We start from the raw sequence: 14807 nt of genomic DNA on the forward strand, positions 1-14807 counted from the left end.
AATTATTACCCCTCTCTTTGAAATCGCTATCTGATTTCCTAATCATAACCCCTCCCCGACACCTAACCCTGAACCTACCAATACTGGGGGGGGGGGGGGGGGGTAATCTGGCAGGGGTCAGAATTGGGCACAACACCGGAACCAGTGGAAACTTTTTTCCCTTCCACATCGATAAACTTAGGCAATGCTTGAGACTTATCACAACAGACGTGAGAATGTACATGTAAGGTAAGATTTTGCATTCGAGGCAGCCGTCATCAATATATGGAATTACTCCTGTTTGAACTTTGAAGTGATGACAAACCACAGACTCGATTACCAAAGCAAACTGGAATCTGGAGAATCCATATAATGTTTATTGAACATCTATTTGTACATCTTGTTTTAATGATTGCATAACAAAACTTGTACTTTGCTGTGTAAGCATTGCTAAGTAATCACACTTGTTATAACAATTCATATTTCAAGATGTTATGACAATAAATTAAACAACAATGCATGAACCTCTATAATGCAACTTTCAGAAAGAAGACAGGCGTCCAATGTTTCAGAAAGAAATGATATGACATGGATCACAGTAAAAAAAGAAAACCATATTCAGAAGTTCTCACAAAAAGTAGTCAAGCCCATCTATCTATCTATCTATCTATCTATCTATCTATCTATCTATCTATCTATCTATCTATCTATCTATCTATCTATCTATCTATCTATCTATCTATCTATCTATCTATCTATCTGTCTTTCTGTCCATCCATCTATCTATCTAGTTGGGTTTTAGAGATCACCAGTAGGCCTATGTACAATCAAAAGTGCTTCTAACATACATTACTGTGATTCTAGTAACGGTTTCACATAGTATCGTTAAAATAAATGCATTTACTAACCAAATAATACTCTGGCTTTGTGTATTTTACACTTACATCTTTACTTCTGTTTCTGAAGCATCTTAAGAGCCCTGAGCACCCACAAAAAAGGGCAATAAACGTCGAACTGGTTTGAGACACTATAGCAGAAAAGAGAAAGAAGACAATCATTTATAAAGAAATACTAAAAAAAGAACAGATGTGTGTTGAGAAGTCTATCATAAACTTATAAGATCAAGTCAAATCTGACTGTGTTGGTTTTAGTTAAAAGCTGTAAAAGATTTGATAATAAAAACGTTATTGCACAAAATAAATAAATGCAATTCAGTGTTTTTTTAAAAACAAAAAAAACTCTATAAATCCTAAAATAGCACTAAAAAAAATGGTTGCTTATTAATGTACAAATATAGCATACAAATAACAGCTTCTTAAACGTCCTGGTAGCCTGAGTAGTTAAAGGAATATTTGTTTATAGTGAAAACACACCGTAATGGTGGGTTTGTTTATTAGAAGCATGCTGCTTTTTGCTTCAGAAGATGTTAATTGATTGATTGGAGTTGTTTGGATTATTGTGATGTTTTTATCACCTTCATCACATTCGGACAGCACCCATTCACTGCAGAGGATATGTTGGTGAGCAAATGATGTAATGCTAAATTTCTCCAAATCTGTTCAAATGAAGAAACAAGCTCATCTTCATCTTGGATGTGCTTGAGGGTGAGTACATTTTCTGCAATTTTTCATTTTTGGCTGAACTATTCATTTAACAGTCTAATAATATGTATTAAAAGTAATATATCAGAGCAATTTTACCAATATGTAAAACAATGTATGTATAAAATGTGTGAATGAAAATGTTTGTCATGAACCAGTTGTTACTCCACCAGTTTGTTGGTTGTGGGTCAGACACAAGCTTTAATGTCAAGGTTTGGTCTGGTATTTGCAAATTCTTTGAGTTTCTTGACGCCATCTTTGGTTAACTTGTTGTCAAACAACCTGTGACGACCAGAAAAGATATTTGTGATACAGAATCATGAGGAAATGAACTATATTAAAACTCTAAATGTTTCTTACCACAGATACTCTAATGTAGTGTTCTCTTTCAGGGCAGCCATAAGGACTTCTGCTCCTTCGTCTGTCACTAGGTTGTCACGAAGTCTATAGGATGCAGATCGTTTCAACTCAGTGAACTTTTCAGATAAATAAATTATTCAAGAGACTGAAGTGACGGAGATATGTCTCTTTTACCTGATATCCGTCAGTGTGCGATTTGTCTTCAACAATTCTGCAAGGTAACCAGCTCCAACATCTCCAATTTTATTTATGGCCATTCTAATGAAAGAATGATATTGTAAACACTAAGTCAGGTGCAACATGTGTGTATTTTTAACTGAAAATGATATTTTGTCTCTCATTGTTCACCTGAGATCAGTCACAGTGCGATTTTCTTTCAGCGCTTCTACAAGGATCTTCAGGCCTTCACAGCCAAGTCCTGTCGCAACCACCCTAGAGTGAACATGTACAGCCATATTAAATATGATTTTGTAGCATAACTACTTATATTTATTTATACATTACATTGTTATTATTTAAATTTTATAAAGTATGTGTGATGACATTTTAATTTATTTTAATTTTTTAAAATTAAAATATTTCAATTAAATGTTTACTTTTTTCCCCCACTTACCACAGCCTCTGAATTCGACAATCTGGGTTTCTCAGAACAAGAGATAACACAGACGCTCCCTCTGAACCAAGAGGATTCTGGCCCAGGCTTTATGTAAAGAAGATATAATAATTATCACAAAGCACAAAAAATTATATTTAACACTGAGTGTCACATCTGTCTCCAAGCAATTATGCTTATAGTTACAGTATTTACCTAAGCGTTGAAAAACGTGGAAGGACTGGTAGGAGCCGGCGTAGTCCGTCAGCATCGAGTCCTTGAGCATCTAAATTTAAAACCTGCAGGTCTGGAGTGAGCTGTAACAGGAAAGCCAGCTCGCTCCAATCCCGGTTTACCGAACAGGACTGATCTAAGGCCTGCTGTGAAAGAACTTTCATCCAACTCTGTAGCCGCTGTGACAAACCAGGGTCCTGGGCCTCATATAGACAGTGGTAAATATTGACCTTCCTCTCCGGGCTGAGGGTGGAGCTCTGGAGTTGGGAGTGTAACAGATGGAGAAGGAAAGGTGGAGTCGGGTCTGGAGAGCGCTGGCAATGGAGCAGATGCAACTTGGGTCCATCGGGGAAAAATCCATTTAGGATGAGACGTGTTCTGGGAACCAGCAGGCCGCATACAAACCTGGATTAGTGGAAATAACTGGTCAGTTATGAAATGGAGTAATAATTTTACAAACTAAATTACCATTTCCATTTCATGAAAACTTGAAATTATGTGATATTTCCAAAAATAAAAAAAGAGTGTCACATCACTGACCTGCTAATGAAATGCATTTAATATGACAACAGTTTTAAAAGGTACCTGCAGAAAAGATCCATGTGTCCAGATTGATGTCGTTCACCACAGCGAAGAGCTTTCTTAATCCGTCTGCAGAAGAGACGCTGCGGTCTGCTGAATTTGTTAAAGGCTGATGCCATTTGCTTAAATGCATTCTGGATATAGCGGCCTGTGCTTGGTCTGAGGCCTGAAAATGGATTTGATCCTGAGAGCAACTGGAGAACATAGTACAGGGCAGCCAGAAACTCCTGCAAGCTGGTGTGGATAAAATGAAAGCCCTTTTCAAAGGTGAGGGACGCTCGATCCTCTTTAAGTATCTCAGAGAGGAACACCTGTGAGAGTTTGGTGTTATCCAGATTGAAAGAGTTCAAATCAGAGCTTTCAAAGATAAACCGTCTCTCCAGGAGGCCTTTGAAGGCCATAGCTCCCAGGCTTTTGAGAATAGGCTGGATTTCCCCAAGGATGTGAGGGGCATGCTGAAGTGAGGAGCCCTCGCTACGCCCTTGCACATGGAATAGCAAGATGGATTTAACAAAGCAGCAGTAGATTTCAGAGATCGTGACTGGTTTGGAGTTCTCCTCAGAAGGTCCTAATAAAGAGTTTGATTGGTTGGCTTCCTCAAGGCCTCCATTTTCTCCTGAATTGGCACCTGCAGTATCGGGACAAAGGCAGGAGCCACCATCATGCAAGGTGGTGGACACGATCCAACAGAATGCAGGAATGTGGCACATGAGCAGAAGGGGTTTATGGGACGACACCGAAGCCCACACTGCCTTGGCAGCCTCAGGAGAACTGCAGTTCCGCTCAAAGTACTGCTTCTGTTGAGCTACAGAGAAACCGAGCAGACTGTAAAACTGGCTGACCAGAACTGGAGGGACTTTGGTGACCGCATGAGGTCGTGAAGTAAGGAAAATGGACATTCCTGGAAGCAGATTTCCCTTGATTAAGTTGACCACAATGGATTGTATAGGCTGCAACCGATCAGGATCTGAACACTTAGGAGTATGTTCGAAATTAAGAGGGTAGCAGAACTCATCCAGACCATCTAAGATGAGTAAAAACTGTGTTGGGTTCGAGTTCAGTAACTCGGGCAGGAAAGGTTTTAGGTGAATGTAGTGATCCGAAAGCAGGTCCTGCAAGCTCTGCTCATGAGTTACGAGGTTCAACTCAAGAAAGGACAGAGATAGGACAGTCTTGGACGAATTGGTTTCTGCAGCCCACTCTCGCACCAGGCGTCTCACAACCATGGTTTTCCCACTTCCTGCAACTCCTGACAGCATGTTCACACCACTCGCTGGGTTGCACAGCAGATTCTCATACAGGTCCTTGAAAATGCAGATCTCATCCAATCGTGTCCTTGAGGCATCCCCAACTCCTGCTGACTCATGTCGGCATTGAGAAGACAATGCATAACCAGCTTGTCTTGAAAAAGTGATATCAGTCCAGCACCCACTCCCATCCTGTCCTAAAGTCTGTCTTCTGATGCTGAGATAGTCCACCAGGCCATGCTGTCTAGCCAAGATGTCCTTGTGTTTTTTGAGATGCTCATGCCTGGTGGCCTGTCCTAGTTTGGCGGTCATATCTTGAACACTTGGTAGTACGTAGAGGAAAGCCCTGCATGATTCTTCTCCTCTCCCATTTAGCACATCCAGCAGAACTCTCATACATTCTCTCTCTCCTCGAACAGCAGAACCTTTAATAAAACTGAGGTCCTCCTCGGTCACTGCCCCCACATTAAACAACACGTCCAGAAGGTGTGTCAGGTGTTTGCTGTAGTCCTCCACCAGCTCCACGCGACGCTGTTGAATCTCTGTGCTACAGGATCCTACAGCCATCACTTTAAAAGTTTGCTGATTATGGGGGAGTTTGGAGCCCCCTAATTAAGGCCTTACCTAGCCCCCAAAGGAAACAAAACAGGTAAAAAGTCAAAGCTTGTAAATATTTATTCTTTTTACAGATGCATTTTTGAACAACTATTCACAAACGATACAAGTCACAAGCTCACAATTTCTATTTAGGATGTATTCACACCTGTCTTGTTTGGGGCAGATCTTTTTGGCAGGTGTGAATACAGCAATCGCACTCTGGTGCACACCAACCAACCGAATTGAGACCCAGCCGAAGAGGTGGTCTCTGTTCGGTTCCAAACCAACTCTCTTACGGTTTGAATATGATCTGTCCCAATTGCAGAAAGCACTGTGCCTTTTGAGTTAGCAGGGTCCCGTAGTTGAAGTTGCCTTATGGTTGTGTTGGCTACATTTGTTAGCCATTGAAAAATGAGTTCGACCTGGAGCTTCAAAGAGACATGCTGCCTCATTGACATCTGGGAAGATTCCTATATATCAAAGCTATTGGAGAAGATGCATAAAAATGCGGAATTGTGCAGCAAGTTCCAAAAAGGATTTGTGGATTTGAGCGGTCTTGACCGAAATCAAGTTGAGGGAGCGGACGGAGGGGTTTGTGTTTACAGGAGTTCACACAGTTAGCTGACACTTGCGAAAGCTTGCTATCACTTTCTTATGCGCACTGTTTTTTTTCTTCTTTTGTTAAGTCTGACTTTTGCCTTTTTTATGCCTAATCCATCTTCTGCGAAGTGCCATTGTCAGTATGCCATGGTAGGCGCACATAAAAGCATGCTCTCTCCATTGGAGCTGTCTTGCAGTACTTCATCTTCGCAAAATCCTTGTTACAACATCATATAGATGACATTGACTCATCTGATGTTCATAAGTGTTTTCATATTGGGTTTATAGCTGATAACAGAAAATCAGTAAAATAATATCAGTTGCACTACGAAAAATCTCCATGATTAGCGTGTTTTCGAACTTCCTGATTGATAATTTCTGTCCAATGAATGGATGACCTTAACGCACGTGAGGTTTGTTTACAATTTCTGATTCACTAGCCACCAAAAAACAAAACAAAAAAACAAATAAAACTCAACATTGTACTTGGTCCGGACCAAAGCAAGTGAACTAGCGGACTTAGTTGGTGTGAATACACCATTAGGCTATTTATTTTCAAAAGCTCACAAATAAGTCTTGTTTGAGGAGGTGGCCATGGCAACAGTGAGCTCATCGAGCAGCTCACCACCCCCCCCCCCCCCTTTTTTTTGATCGGTATCGGACGGTAAATCGACAACAAATACCCTCTTTATTAATTTAAATGTATATGAATATGACTTCAATCACAAATATGATGACAAAACATTTAATGTTTAAAATGTATGGAGGATGATAAACTCTACAGGGACAACAAGAGATTTGCGCGAATAGAACAGAATGAGCATAACTTCCTAGAGTCTAACTTACCCCCATTAAATGTATAATTTGTGTACATCCAATGGATATATTAACAGTTCCAAACAAGCACATTGAAAAAAAAACAACAAAGGGAAATTGTTTCATAAATATTAATAAACGAACTTACAGGGTCACATGCATTATTCCCACTCTTCCGTAGAATCCTGTTGATTTACTGAAAGTGAAACTACCCTTATACAGTAAGCCTTTTATGAAGAATCTATATCTTGATAAATCCGATGTTCTGTCGATTAGGCTTACGTGTATTATTCATCGCTATAACAAAACAAACTTTTCAGTAGTCTAAAATATGAAATCCTCCGTATGTATTGCTCTGAAAGTCACCTGACACAGTATGTACAATAGCAGAAGTGGATCGTCTCCGCCCACAGTCAGTCACTCGTGCTTTTCTCCGAATTGTCTTTTTTATTGTATGTGGCATCGGTTTACCAGAACACTACTGCTTTTTAAATCGCTCATACATTTCCACGTAATCAACACCTACAGATTATCGTGCAAGTTCTATGCAAAATGCTTCTGTTTTGGTGTGGATACACAAAAACATTATTGCTAGTGACATAATGACACCGCAGTCTTTATTCTCCAACTCATGTTTGTCTTTTCCTGTCCTGGATCAGATTACCAAAACTTGACAGTTTACTTCTAAGCAAATAGTAATATTGACTTTATATAAATGCAAAATTAGATTTCCACTAGTGAAAAATAAAATAAAAAATACTCGAACACAAATTCCCATTCATGCTATGAAAAATACAAAGCTGACCAGGCAATGCTTTTTTTTATATATATTTTTTTTATCAGCTTTAATATGCTCAAATACATTGTCAGTTTGCTTCAAAATGACAGATTTCTTCAGGTATTTTACACAAACAGTATAAAACAAAATCACAAGTGTGAATTATATATCAACTCGGGGGCCAGGAGTCTGTCTGGACAGTATTGGGGTATCTTTAATTTTTATTTTTTTTATAATTGTCAAAAATAGATATTTGTTCTAAATACATTACATGCGGCACTTTTGCATACACCAGCATTTAACATGTTTCCTTTCAGTGTTTTCTTTTAAGCATCCTCAACTATGACACCAGCTATGACAGGCACATGCTCAGCGTTTCTCTGAACGTTCTCCTTTGACGGACATGACATCAAGGTGATCTCAAACAATTGTGCTATCAAGAGTTTTAGGTGCCTGAAATCCTACAGTGAATAGGGTATGCCAAATTTTCACTTTTTGGTTTCTAAAACAACATTTAGTAGTGCTTTGTTACCTATTATCTACATATACACAAACCTGCTTCAAGCCAAGTTACATATTGTTTTGTAGATAACATACAACTTACTCTACTATTATGGCTAACTCTCACCAGCTTTGCAGTAAGTTTCGAGCAGCGCTAATATGGGAAATGGGGTTAACATGAGATAATTGTGTCCAGTGAATTAGGAGCACAAAGCCTGAGCGATGAGGAAAGACCACTCTCAAAAATTCTCTCTTTTGTCCATCATCGGATTTCTTCTCATTTTTGCAGGAACACTTATTTTATCAAAGATACTTTCTAAAATTTTGAGGCACAGATTTGGAACTGAGAAAATAAATATTGACTGATCTCTGAATTCAGATTTAACCCTTAAAGTGGGTAATGAATAATGAATGAATCATAATGTAAAAAATGGGTCTATTTTTCTAGCATAGTATACTATCACTGGACATAGCGTGCGGATTCTTTCCATCAACATTAAGATTTCTTTCGGTAACTTTACATACATGACGCTAACCTTCAATGCACTTGGTATACACTTCCTAAAAGTCTGTCTTCCTTTTTTAAACACATCAACTAATATTAATAACTTATGAGCAAAATTATGTCACACAAATAGCGTGTAGAGCAGATTTAACTGTTGAAGTGAACAAGTCATCTTCTATGCAAAAAGTAATTAATATCTTTTCTTTGAACGCAAAAGTGTTTTGGTTCGGAGTAGGTTTGGATTGGAGAATTCATAGAAAAATAAAAGTAATCACGGGTGAACATAAATAAAACCCAAGCAACCCAACAACTACTCATTATGAACCCTGATTTACCTCGTTATCATGGCGGAGGTCACCTTCTCTAACAAATCAACATTTCCCCAAATAAGCTAGATAAAGACTGAGTGCAGGAAATGCACATATATGTTGTTTTATCTTGGCTTTTTGACATATCAAATCATAATATTCATATAACCGTATTAATCCCCCAAAACATAAATAAGTTTGCTGGATTTTCACAACTTTAAGCAGAGGCCTTTGGTGCAGCTGGCTGGCATCTGATTGGCAGAGAGAAGCTCCGCCTTTAGTCATGTGATTGATGTACTGAGGAGCGTATCTGGAAGATCCTGTGAGAATGCAGGGAGCGTTTGGTCGTGACTCGTCCATCATCTTGAGTTGAGGCGAGGGGCAGTCTGAGAGATGAAAAAAATATGTTCGTTATCGTTTTCTTCTCCCTGTAATCTTGATAAAAAAAATATATATCTTTTTTAGTCAGCAGTGCTCACCACAGAAAGGTGTCCATTCTTAGCCTTGGCTATCAGCAACTCTGAGCCAGATGTAAAATCTATGATCCCTTCTTTTCCTTGCGCCATATTGAATTTTATACTGTTCATAAGAGGGAAAGCAGAGTTTTTATTAATAAAAAGTATAATGAAAATTCAAGAGTATTTAAAAAAAAAAAGACAATTTTGTGTCTACAACTCACCTTCCCTGGTTGATGTTAATGTTGTTCATCTTGTCAGCACAGATGGCCACTTTGGTTAACGCCTCAATGACATGCTCACTCTGAAGCACCACATCACCCTGTGAAGCCAATACAGCTCATATATTCACTCTGACAGCAGTCGGTTTCAGGAATTAACTGCAATTAAGTGCTCTTTAGACTTACTTTCTGTTTATTGTCTTCACAAGCAACATGGAGAACGAACATGCCGTCGCTCAGAGAGCTGACAGAAATCCCTACAGATAAAACAGAAGAGGTCAGTGTCACTTTTTAATTTGTTGTGATTCATTTTTCTATGGGTGTTGTCATACTTAAGCACACCAGACATCTGAATTTGTGCAAAAAAAGTGGCTTTACGAATTAAAATCAGAATAAAGCATTAAAGTCTGCCTCTTTTCATATGAATCGTATGCCTTTCAATTGGTATGAAAGCAATCTGCTCTTACTGAACTGTTTGATATTGTATATCAGTCACATTGACAATCATACCATAATATGGTCAAACTAAATGTAAAAACAGTTTAGGTTGTGCCATTCTCTCTCCCTCTTCCTTCTCACCTTTCAGTGAGCTGTAGTCGATACGCTGTTTGAGCTTGGCTTCCTCCACAATGATGGCACTGTTCGCCGTGAGCAGGAGCTGTCGGTTGCGTGCTTTGTATCCTTTTCTATCATATTTAGTCACTGGAACAGCATACTGTGGGGAAGGATGGATTATATTAGCAGAATCACTTTTCTTCTTCACATACTGCCTATTATTTTAGAGGGTTCTTCACACATTGTCATGTATAGTACTGTATGTTGTCCACGCAATCACTGACAAACACTGAGAAATAGGGTAATATGTAGGAGAACACATATTCAGTAATTTTTTTGGAGAGAATGATGAGAGGATGTAGTCGTCCTTTTTTCAACCAACCTTCATCTTCTCATTCCCCAGAGCCTGTTGCACTTTAGGGTTGATGTCCTCGCCATCTTTTGACACACACACACAAAAAAATTAGAATATACAACACAGAAAATGTCTTCAAAGTGAGATGAATGTTGAAAACTCACTAAGTCTTGTGCCCACAAAAAGTTTTGGGACGCTTTGTGGGTAGTTGTCCTTCTTGTCCTTAAAGATTTCACTTGCAACCATCTTCTGCTCCAACTGCAATAATAGATAATAAAGCTTAATAGATAACGTTTTTTCAGTAACTCAACAATTAAAATAAACTAATAAATAATCAAATATAAAAAAAAAATACAAAACCGTACTAATAATAAATTATAAGCTATTCATTACAATCGATTATAATTCAAAATGAAATAAAAATGTAATATTTAACCATGCAAAATGTAACAGGTATTTTCATTCTAGGTTCATTTACAATAGCCCTACAATCAAATAAATAAATAATACAATATAAAATATAAATTACAAACTAAAAATACTACTAATAAAAATGTTATTAAAAAAAAAATGTAAATGAATGTAATTAAAAACAATTGTAAAAGGAAAAAAAAAAGAAGTTTTAAAACAAAACAAAGCACCTGGTGCTTCCATTCCGGGTTGATATTCTTGCAGTACTTCCACACCATATTCTGCATGCAAAGTTTGCGGAGCTGCTCTGAAGCCTGTGAATGGAAGGAAGGCATAATCTCTCAGCACACATCTAGAGGAGTCGATGATTGTACTTATGACTGATTCTTGACAGATATATCTCACCTCAATGAGGGCGGGAGGTGGCGTTGGCCAGCTCTTATCCAAAACGGTTTTAGGCAGGTTCCTGTGCAACTTCATTAGGAACGAGTAGCGAACGTAGTCCAGGAAGTATTCATTCTCTGGACAACGTGGCTGGTGGCGGTAGATGAAGCCTTTGATGAACCTGTAAAAGTGATCAGAGACGGTAAAAACAAAAGTGGGCATAGACTCTCTCTCTGGCCGGAATCACATCACTGACTGTTGCACTGGTCGTGTCCTGCACACAGACCTGCGGATGGTGTTGGCAGCATCTCTCCTACGCTTTGCTTCCCTGCGGGCCAGAATACCTCTCCACCAGGCTTGGATCTTGATAGCCGATTGACGCATTTTACGGTATTTGGTTTTTTGACTGTAGCCTTTCCAGGATGACTGCAGTTTGGTAGCTGTGCATGAAGAACAGTTTGTTGAGGTTAAGTTTAGGTAGACCATCCAGTGGAGAGTTACATGATACGTCTTTGAATATGGCTCATACCGAGGCTGTGTTTTCTGACTTCTAGTGCATCTTCAGTTGCAAACAAGGTTTTGGGGAAGCGGATGAAGATTTTGGTCCTTTAAAAGAAAAAATATTTTTTTTTTGGAACCACAGAAAGAATAATGATTTTTTTTTTTAACTAATATAATACAATTTTGCATTTTATTTGTGTAACCAACCTGCCGAGTTTGTACTCCTCAGGTTTGTAGCCGAGGTGCTTGACGAGTGTGGACACTCCATCGACCAGACGGCCATCCCAGTTCGGCCAGGTGTCTGGACACAGGGATTTATACCTGAAACAGGAAATAACAAGCATTACCCACAAAACTCAACTACATTTTAAGCAGAAAGAGGAATCACTGTTGTCAACACACTGCTTGTTCCCTTTGACCTTAACTGAAGTCCACAGGAAGTGCCTAGCTTTTAAAAGAGGATTAGAAAGTGTGAAGAGCTTACAAATTAGATTTTTAGAGAGAGCCTTGCTGAAGAACACCCTTAATCAGTTAAATTGGTTCAGGCTAGCAAGAACTAAGTTTAAAGAGTATTTGTGGGTTAACATTCTAAGGTATGTTTGGTCACCTAACAGGGCTACACTTGTAGAAGATCACACAAAGATCAGCATTAAAAAACTGGGCCTAAGTGTTTATGTTCTTCTGCCATGTAGATGCCAACCTCTGCAGGAAGGTCTCGTAGCGACGGCGATATGCAAAGCCAGCTCTCCTCACCCTAAGGTTTTCCATCAGACCAAGATATTTTACTTGGTGCCTGATGAGGACTTCATCGAAACGCCCTGTAGAGAGAGACAGAGATTTCATGAGTTTAATGAAGCTTGTGTAGCATATGTTTAAAACGATAGACTTGCCACTATTTATGAGAATAAGAGCTTATTAACAAACAAAAGACGCTACCAAATGACAAGAGAAAACAAAGGAGCTGATGAAGTAAGAGAGAATCAGTGTGAGGGAACGAATGACTGCAGTTTGAACAATGAATCCATTACATCACACGGAGAAGGAAAAAAATGGCACAAATGAACTCAAAATATAAACACAGATAGATAGATAGATAGATAGATGTTAGCACTTTAACAGTCCGAAATCATCTTTTTCAGTTTTACAATTTCAAAATGTTGTCATTTAATTTCTATATATATTTATTTCTTTTGAATCAAAATTTGAGACAAATAGCAGTTCATCAATGTTTAATAATTGTTAAGTTTAAATGACAATTTTTTTTTACAATACATCATAATACTAATAATTTGCATGTCTTATAATAATATACATATAGTAACATAAATACACTGTTTTATGAATATGGCAATAACACTAAAACAAGAAATGCATCAAACTACCATAATGTTGTCATTCAATAGTTAAGGAAACAGGTGCAAGGAATGAGCACAAATGAGAAAAACAATCATTTCCAACTCAAGTACAGAAAACTGCTCACAAACCTGCTTGCTTGGCATCATTAGGCTTGATGCAACGCACGTAAGACGGTTCCTTAGACATCAGGATTTCCATCAACTTGGCCAGGCTGTTCTTGAACTGGGTTGCTGCCTGGTCGCAGTGAGCCAACGGAACGAGAGATCAAGAAAAACAGACGGCCAGTGAGAGCAAGCAAGCACACAAGCTACAGTGTGCAAGTCCGGCCAGGCAGTGACGATGTGGTCAACAATGCAAGCAAACAACTAAACAGCAGCCCACCCACACTCAACCAATGGAGCTCTGCGGAGTGGGCACTGCGATTGGGGGGATTCAGGATTGTACACAGTCACATGGAGTGAAGAGGTACCACAGTGTCAGGGCATTCCTCACAGTGTGGGTGACAAGCACAGATTCGCAATTTCATGGACTGAGGCCAAGCTACTGTGGTTTCTGTATAAATGCCACTATGAACTAGGAACTGATTCACAAACAAATTTTGTTGTTTATGGTTCTGTTTAAACACAAATAACAATATTTGACACTATACATTTAATCTTCTAGAAATAGCAGTGTTCAACTAAAAAAAATTATACTTGAGAGATTACTTTTTGGACTACAACCGGATGGACAGATGGCAAACAGAGAGATGGATCAAAAATGTAAACAGCCAGATAGATGGATAGAGCGATAGATACCGTCTCTGGGCGTTTCTTGTCTGAGAGTTCTTCTCGGTCAAAACACTGAGTGAGGATTTTATTTTCGGACATACACATGATCTGAAAATAGAGACACATTTCGTAATTAAAATTTCAGACCCAGATATGGTGTACTTTTCTTTAATATGATTAACCCTAATTAATCGCATCCAAAATAAGTTTTGGTTTACATAATATGTGTACTGTGTATTATGTATATATAAATACACATATACAGTATATATTATGAAAATATTTACATGTATATTACAGATAAATATATTTAATACATAAACACAAAATGTCTCTTAAATGTACACATGTATGTGTGTGTATTTATATATACAAAATATACACAGTACACACATATTCTAAACAAAAACAAATATATATATATATATACACACACACACACACACACACACACACACACACACACATATATATATATATATATATATATATATACACATATAAATATATATACACATATAAATATATATATACACGTATATATAAAATTCTGGGCCTGTTCCCTCACCTCCTTCAGGTTTCTGAAAAGGAGATCATTGTTCTTGTCCAGGAAGCCTAGAAGTTGGAAAATACACAATGACGTCAGTCAACGCTCAGCCTGGGAAAGTCTGTGGGCATAAGTGCCCGCTTTTGTTCAACGAAGTGCTCGCTTTCTGTTTCTTCATTTTTTTTTTATCACTGCGCTCTGTTCAGTAACTGACCGTTCACATTGTAGTTCACTTCTCCTGCGTAGTGGATCAGTCTGAACTCCTCACGACCCATCACTTTACGGGTTTTTCCATCAGCCAGCTTGTGACTGTAATGTAGTGCAGATGTATAAATATCATATATATCAGTTTTCAAATGCCCTGGATATAATTTTAGGTATTAGATGGAATGATTAAAAGGAAGGTGGGGTGACTGACGTTAGGAAGTGTGCGTGGCCACCAACAGTGCCCTCAAGCTTCTCCAGGAAGGTGATGTCACTGGCATCTCCAGGCCGGAGACACTCTTCATCCTGCAGAAAGAACGGTAAATCGTTTTAGATATATGGTGCTTA

At 38.5% G+C, this 14807-nt stretch overlaps 2 protein-coding genes across 5 annotated transcripts in view; both read right to left on the bottom strand.

Moving 5' to 3' along the window:
* Positions 1-1530: 1530 nt before the first annotated feature.
* LOC113114881 (NLR family CARD domain-containing protein 3-like) lies at positions 1531-7355 on the bottom strand. Of its 2 annotated transcripts, none has more exons than XM_026281956.1 (8): positions 6757-7355; positions 3352-5219; positions 2749-3171; positions 2554-2640; positions 2289-2372; positions 2115-2198; positions 1941-2024; positions 1531-1862 (listed from the first exon to the last, which is right to left on the bottom strand). In XM_026281956.1, the coding sequence occupies exons 2-8, from the start codon at positions 5160-5162 to the stop codon at positions 1769-1771; spliced, it is 2667 nt and encodes an 888-aa protein (XP_026137741.1). In that variant the 5' UTR covers positions 5163-5219; positions 6757-7355; the 3' UTR covers positions 1531-1768. The 2 variants fall into 2 exon arrangements, with proteins under 2 accessions (XP_026137741.1, XP_026137742.1); XM_026281957.1 differs by lacking the exon at positions 6757-7355 and adding an exon at positions 5359-5502.
* A 225-nt stretch (positions 7356-7580) lies between these two features.
* The window catches only part of LOC113114880 (unconventional myosin-Ic-like), a 42617-nt gene continuing 35390 nt past the window's right edge, over positions 7581-14807 (bottom strand). For all 3 annotated transcript variants that reach the window (XM_026281953.1, XM_026281955.1, XM_026281954.1), the window contains exons 14-31: positions 14674-14765; positions 14470-14564; positions 14277-14323; positions 13736-13816; positions 13067-13172; positions 12283-12400; positions 11790-11903; positions 11611-11687; positions 11368-11521; positions 11103-11262; positions 10928-11011; positions 10451-10544; positions 10314-10369; positions 9956-10091; positions 9563-9633; positions 9380-9477; positions 9180-9279; positions 7581-9086 (exon numbers count right to left, since the gene is read on the bottom strand). In XM_026281953.1, coding sequence (XP_026137738.1) covers positions 9060-9086; positions 9180-9279; positions 9380-9477; positions 9563-9633; positions 9956-10091; positions 10314-10369; positions 10451-10544; positions 10928-11011; positions 11103-11262; positions 11368-11521; positions 11611-11687; positions 11790-11903; positions 12283-12400; positions 13067-13172; positions 13736-13816; positions 14277-14323; positions 14470-14564; positions 14674-14765 — 1710 coding nt within the window. In that variant the 3' untranslated portion in view covers positions 7581-9059. The remainder of the gene's footprint in view (positions 9087-9179; positions 9280-9379; positions 9478-9562; positions 9634-9955; positions 10092-10313; positions 10370-10450; positions 10545-10927; positions 11012-11102; positions 11263-11367; positions 11522-11610; positions 11688-11789; positions 11904-12282; positions 12401-13066; positions 13173-13735; positions 13817-14276; positions 14324-14469; positions 14565-14673; positions 14766-14807) is intronic.

Source organism: Carassius auratus, chromosome 15, assembly GCF_003368295.1.
Source record: "Carassius auratus strain Wakin chromosome 15, ASM336829v1, whole genome shotgun sequence".
In the NCBI taxonomy this organism is placed as follows: Eukaryota; Metazoa; Chordata; class Actinopteri; order Cypriniformes; family Cyprinidae; genus Carassius; species Carassius auratus.

Bases quoted from the DNA above. Each gene is read 5' to 3' on its own strand.
- LOC113114881 (XM_026281956.1), bottom strand. From the start codon at position 5,162: ATGGCTGTAGGATCCTGTAGCACAGAGATTCAACAGCGTCGCGTGGAG. The intron at 2,373-2,553 runs GTAAGTGGGGGA...TGTTCACTCTAG, and splicing joins TGTCGAATTCAGAGGCTGTG to GGTGGTTGCGACAGGACTTG. The intron at 2,199-2,288 runs GTGAACAATGAG...TTCTTTCATTAG, and splicing joins CGCACTGTGACTGATCTCAG to AATGGCCATAAATAAAATTG.